This window comes from Aphanomyces astaci, assembly GCF_000520075.1.
Source record: "Aphanomyces astaci strain APO3 unplaced genomic scaffold supercont1.9, whole genome shotgun sequence".
NCBI lineage: Eukaryota > Oomycota > Saprolegniomycetes > Saprolegniales > Verrucalvaceae > Aphanomyces > Aphanomyces astaci.
Genome location: NW_009798272.1, coordinates 991,634 through 998,234, shown reverse-complemented (window position 1 = coordinate 998,234; position 6,601 = coordinate 991,634). Strand labels below are relative to the sequence as shown.

The 6,601-nt window shown below is 47.4% G+C and overlaps 1 protein-coding gene and 1 pseudogene across 2 annotated transcripts in view; both read right to left on the bottom strand.

The window, feature by feature from the left end:
• Window positions 1-404, bottom strand: part of H257_05143 (hypothetical protein) — a gene marked incomplete at both ends in the record, with an annotated part of 864 nt that extends 460 nt beyond the window's left edge. The window contains one exon of the mRNA XM_009829906.1: window positions 106-404. Coding sequence (XP_009828208.1) covers window positions 106-404 — 299 coding nt within the window. The remainder of the gene's footprint in view (window positions 1-105) is intronic.
• A 3,516-nt stretch (window positions 405-3,920) lies between these two features.
• H257_05142 lies at window positions 3,921-3,994 on the bottom strand (annotated as a pseudogene). The gene has a single exon. The product of its transcript is annotated as a tRNA-OTHER (tRNA).
• Window positions 3,995-6,601: the final 2,607 nt, after the last annotated feature.

Below are 6,601 nucleotides of genomic sequence, written 5' to 3'. Positions count from 1 at the left end.
CTCGCATTGTCTTGCTGGATAATAAATTTGCCACTACTAGTAGTAGTACTAGGAAATTTCGACATAATAGCAGGAATAGCCTTAGTAACTACAGTATCATAGTACACCACAGCATTCACAGACAAGGGAACAGTCACCAAGGTTCCCTTGTCGCGATTGACGCTTGTTCGCTTCGCCGCCACGACCTCCACGAACGGCCACACGCCAATCTTGCCATCAAAAACGCGCCTCGTGTGCGGGTCAAAACGTGGGCGGGCAACAGCCGCCAAAAACATGACCTTAGTGATGAAGTGCTTCGACTTGACAGTTCGCGCCGCCACTTCTTCATCATCGTACACGTAATACCTTCGATTCACCTTTGTCAAATAGAACCATTTCTCATCAACATGGACATAATTGTCCATGCTGATAAAAGAAAAGTTCCATTTGGCAAGGGTCGAACGAACCCCATTGCAAAACGTAGGCAGGCTTCAACGTTCGCCAGGGTCAGAAATGGCTTGACGTAACTTGAGCGAGCCTTCAAACGCGGATTATCCCTCATTTATCGCACGATTGTTGTCTTGAGGATGCTCGACTTTTTGGCCAAAGAGCGCAAGGTTTGGCGGTCGTGGTGCGGCACTTGTCGAATGATTTTTTCGATCTCTTCCTTTGAGCGCTTTTTCTTACTGCAGAATTCCCTAAAATAGTACAACGCTTAATATTGATATCTATGAAAACGAATATATCTATAAATTGCTAGAGGTTTTACCACGTAATTTTGATGCTACGTCCGCCACGACATCGCCGTTCAGTATCGACTCCCGTCCACGATACCACACGCGCGAAACAGTGCGTGCATGACAGTTAAACTGCTTCGCAGCGTCCACGAAGTCTCCACGACTCAGTGTGCCACTTGCGGATCTTTCGAGAAGGGTATCGTAGATGGCATGTCGCTCCATGCTGGTGAGGTGAGCTGCCGTTCCCAATCGGCGTGCCGGGGCATTCAGAGGGTCTGGAGGGGCGCGCGGTTGTGGTGAAGGCATACCACCAGGTTAGCGAACGATTGGTACGTTGTTTGAAGTTGGAAGATTGAGTAATGAATGCACTGCGTACAAAAGATGTTCAAAAACAATTTCCCGCTTACTTGGGGGTCGCGTAACTTTTCGAGCAAAACGGTCTAGAACACGCTGAAACTATCCAATCATAGACGAGATCTTGCGCTGTTCGATGCACCAATCAGGGGTTAAAATGGAATAGAATTAGAAAAATCCTGCCAATAAGAAGTTGGAGGTGACAGATGTTGCGGAGCAGACTGGTAATCGAGTTGCAGCACCAGGCCAACTTACGCAGTTCAACCACCAGTTCATCACGATGCATACCGTATTAGGCTGTGAAATGGGAGTACTATACATCGTGTAGTGCGTAGTTCACACTTGCTTTCCACGTACAGTACTGACGTTAGTACAGATCAAGTGTTGTAGGTGTGGCATAGCTTTGAATCATTGGACAAAGCGACGACTAGCCTAACTATATCCCTAACGTTATAAATTACTCGGAGTAGTTGATGTTTGTAGTGATCACGGATGGGAAGTCATGTATGTTGCCATAGCTGCTTCAGTTTCATTGCGGCAAGCACCTTGACGTGTTCACGTCAAATAAGTTGTTTGTCAGAATGAAAACGGCAAATAAGTTGTTTTGCGAAAGTGCCTGTAAAACCACCTTCAACCAGCTAATCATCGCATTAGATGAAGTAACATTAAACAACGCACCCAATCGTTATTCAAGTTACTTTAGATGTTATTTAAGCCTGAGAAAATCTTAAACAATGAATTTAACCCTGGAATTGCCAAAAATGGTGCAAAGCACAATAGTTGGTGTGTTTCGTAGTTTGTTTCGTAAATACCCAGATAAAGGGAATTAACTCTAGTTAGATAAGGCATATGTTTTGTACTCTGACCACCTGAACTTAACCCTGGGGATTTAGCATTAACTTAACTTCTAAGAGCATCCCCACTCGTGGCGCCTAAAGGGTTAAAGCTCCAAAACTGTATTTTTTCAGTCAGATTTTAACGTTTTAATTCTCCCACCGCGGGACTCTAAATTCTATCCGGCGCGCTAAAGTCAGATTATTCGTCAGATTTGACCGATTGGTTAAGAGTTCTGGCCCGCATACATTTCCATGTCCATACAATTCCCAACACGTTTAGGATTACCTGGTTGCAATGGCATGCCACCATGTCGGCCAAGTACAGGTGCGTGCCCTCGACCCCACATAGCGCGCCGCTCAACGCTAAGTTAGAGTGAGTCCATGAGTCCTATCTTGTGTGTCTCATCGACACGACTGCATGTGACGCTTGTATGGTGAAGGACGACTGCCGGCATTGGCCATGACGGCAGTCGTCCTTCAGCATGTGCCAACCTCGCCGACCGATAATGTTAATCTTATCGCGATTCTTGTAGGAAGCACTCCGAAAGTTGGCGCCTGAACAGATGCAACGACGACCAGGTCGCGTGGAACCAGCGCCTGTATGCGTTGCCCCAGCACTGCACCCGCTCGCTCGTGTACGGTGCCCACATCACAGGCACTGGTTTCTCGACCAACGGAGCATGCCCCCTCCCCCTCTATTGCGACTTCTGGACTTCTGTTAACGCATGCGTAGACTATCAATCAAATGTTGTGTATTGGTTCGTTTTCAAGCGCATGTAAGCGTAGACGCGATGATAGGTCGCAACCGCACTAGTACCGGCAACGGAGTGAGTCAGAACACCCTGTTCTTCTAGAGAACATCCCCACTGCCCTGTCAGTCATGTAGCAGCGTCTGCTAGATGTGTAGGACGTTTTTATGCCTTCTAGAGGCTTTTCCTCAGAGTAGAAGACAGCGCAGATTCGTCACGAAACATCACAGGATGTCGTGGCCAATCATAATCTAAGATTTCATTCGCTGTTGGAGGAACTGGCATATCTAGAACCAGTTTCTTCTCTGCCGTCAGAATTAATTCACTTCCGGTTCTCCCCTCAACTACTCATCTGTCTGCTACTTCTACCTGCCCATCCAACTGGTTATGAGCCTTCCAACGACTTCCTCCTGTCACGCCGCCCTCCCCATCACCCACCGCCTCGTTGGTGCCGAAAACTAAGGATAACTTTGCACATATGCATGCATGTTGCGCATGATTGCGTGCCATTCCTGGAGATAAGCATACCTCATTGTCGAAATTAACGCGGGTTTCCACTCAGGCTGTTCGAATGATGGTGAATTTACTGGCTGGAGTTGGGCTTTTTGCGGTGCGAATTATCCTGAATTATCTATCAGTCCATTACAGTACTGGAGGTTGTTATCCGAACACTATGCGGATATTGGTGTGTCGATTTACTGGAATGCGGTGGAGATGCTCTAATGGTGCGGGCGAAAATATTTCAATAATTTTCAGTAAGTTGGTCATATCTCTTGAAATTTGTATCTCTAAGTATGATGCAAGTTAAGATAACTTTGTCTATTCGAGAACTATGACTTTGATGCCAAGTGTACTTATTTGACTGAGTGGAAGTAATGGGCACTCATGGGTTGTGTCAAACTCAAACTCTTGGGGTCTTCGAAAGAGCCATAATATTTAGCGTGAGTTTCACTTCGCTGCGACATGTTTGACTTTCAAATTCTAACTCAACGAATCTTCGAAAGAGCTCTATTGATTAATTGAGTTTGGATTATCATTTTTAAGACATTCCTCCGCGAGGGCCAATACTAGAAACACATGCTGTAGAACCGCTTCGCCAATTGTAACGCGCCTGCTCGACAAGGGGCGGTGTGTAATCTTCGGTTTTTACTTCGCACACCTCATGCTTCGAGCGACCTTCTTCGAAGTTCGGTGCTCGTCTTCGTACGCAGCCCTTGTTATTCGGATTCCCCAGGAGGGACGGATAAAACTTTGCGGAAATAATCCGGGGAAACCGGGGATCGAACCCACGACCTTTGAGTTAAGAAACCGATGCTCTACCACTGACCTATTTTCTTCCTCCCCGGACTTCAAAATCGACACTGGTGCGAGAAATTTGTGCACAGATCCTTTAGCCACCAGGGAAATTGAAGCACGGCACATGCATGGGGCTGCAGTAACTACCAGTCGTTGCTTAATAACTTATACGTGCTTGAGCTAGGTGTAATGAGTGCCGACAATAACACCGGCTTGCATACCGGTATGCGACATCGTTGAAAACCACTTGCAGGCTGCAATTGCTGGTGTGATTCTGGTACTCGTGACGAAACCAAGTCTCAACAACTTCCATTCATCAGATTTTGTAGGCCAGATATACAACAATCAAGAGAGACGTAGGACAGCTGGCCTACATTTTCGCATTTACCAAACTTCATGACCATACAATAACTCATATAACGGGTCAAGTAGCGAACGTTTTGCGAAATCGTAGGCCACGCATCCTACTCCATATTGCACGCCTATAATTGGCTGAAATATACATGACCTCAAGACATGATCACCGCGATGCTTGCACTGCATCTTTGGCGAGGTTAATGGTCGCCATGTTAAAGCAAGTAAGCGGAGAGAAGTTGTTTCTTTGGCGAATCATTTGCACTGCGCTACTGGTGCAGTCTATTGGTTTACGCTGATTTCCTATTCATTTTTGTGGCTCATTCGCTCTGAAAAATGCTAACGCTATGCTTGCAAGGGGTCAATGCGTTGTGAAATGACTACAGACGTCACACGACCTGCGAGCTACAGTAGTGTAGTCCCTGGCTGGGATGAGGCGGCATACATATTATGAAACATAGAACCCATCAATCCAATAAATGCGACTTTGACATGCATACATGTCACCGTCCGCCTCAACTGGGCACTCGTGTCGCATGCGGTTGCGTCTCGAATATCTCGACGACAATGACCTCACGTGGCACCAACGCTGCCTCTTATCTCATGCCACAAACGTGGTGCCACCCACCGAGCTAGACGGCTCCGCCCCAAGCCCCCCCATCGCCCCCCAAAAGGGCCAATATATAGCCGCCCAATCCTGTTTGCCGCTGGAGGCCACTTCAATCTTACATTTCGTAGTTGACTTCGTTAGGGTACTCTCTCTAGTTTGCCGCTGACCTTTGCCCGCTCAGTGATCTCAACTTTACTGCGTAATAGTAAACCGTGGGTGTCCCACCGCGAGCACTGCACGCACCGCCAACAGGAGTTGTTTCGAGAATAAGGTCCTGTATGCATTTCACAGCAGAACTACTAAGTCCGTACATGGCCCCGAATGCAGCTCATCACTTTGCACGCACACACAGAGGTACTTCACAAGCATCGCATTTCGCGGCCCGCACCTAATGCTATGGTGCGTAAGTATACCAAGCCACAAAGCTAACTTTTACATCACACATCACATCACCTACTAAACGCCTATGTATTGTGTGGTCACACAGCTTGGGCATTGCGTCTCAATGTCCAAGCCGCAAAGCTGAGCAAAACCAACTTGAAGCAATTTGTAGGGTTTTTCGTGATTTTACCCAATCAAATGCAGCAGGCCACCTGGCCTACGATTTCCGATGACAATACATTCATCAGATTTTGTAGGCCAGATATACAACAATCAAGAGAGACGTAGGACAGCTGGCCTACATTTTCGCATTTACCAAACTTCATGACCATACAATAACTCATATAACGGGTCAAGTAGCGAACGTTTTGCGAAATCGTAGGCCACGCATCCTACTCCATATTGCACGCCTATAATTGGCTGAAATATACATGACCTCAAGACATGATCACCGCGATGCTTGCACTGCATCTTTGGCGAGGTTAATGGTCGCCATGTTAAAGCAAGTAAGCGGAGAGAAGTTGTTTCTTTGGCGAATCATTTGCACTGCGCTACTGGTGCAGTCTATTGGTTTACGCTGATTTCCTATTCATTTTTGTGGCTCATTCGCTCTGAAAAATGCTAACGCTATGCTTGCAAGGGGTCAATGCGTTGTGAAATGACTACAGACGTCACACGACCTGCGAGCTACAGTAGTGTAGTCCCTGGCTGGGATGAGGCGGCATACATATTATGAAACATAGAACCCATCAATCCAATAAATGCGACTTTGACATGCATACATGTCACCGTCCGCCTCAACTGGGCACTCGTGTCGCATGCGGTTGCGTCTCGAATATCTCGACGACAATGACCTCACGTGGCACCAACGCTGCCTCTTATCTCATGCCACAAACGTGGTGCCACCCACCGAGCTAGACGGCTCCGCCCCAAGCCCCCCCATCGCCCCCCAAAAGGGCCAATATATAGCCGCCCAATCCTGTTTGCCGCTGGAGGCCACTTCAATCTTACATTTCGTAGTTGACTTCGTTAGGGTACTCTCTCTAGTTTGCCGCTGACCTTTGCCCGCTCAGTGATCTCAACTTTACTGCGTAATAGTAAACCGTGGGTGTCCCACCGCGAGCACTGCACGCACCGCCAACAGGAGTTGTTTCGAGAATAAGGTCCTGTATGCATTTCACAGCAGAACTACTAAGTCCGTACATGGCCCCGAATGCAGCTCATCACTTTGCACGCACACACAGAGGTACTTCACAAGCATCGCATTTCGCGGCCCGCACCTAATGCTATGGTGCGTAAGTATAA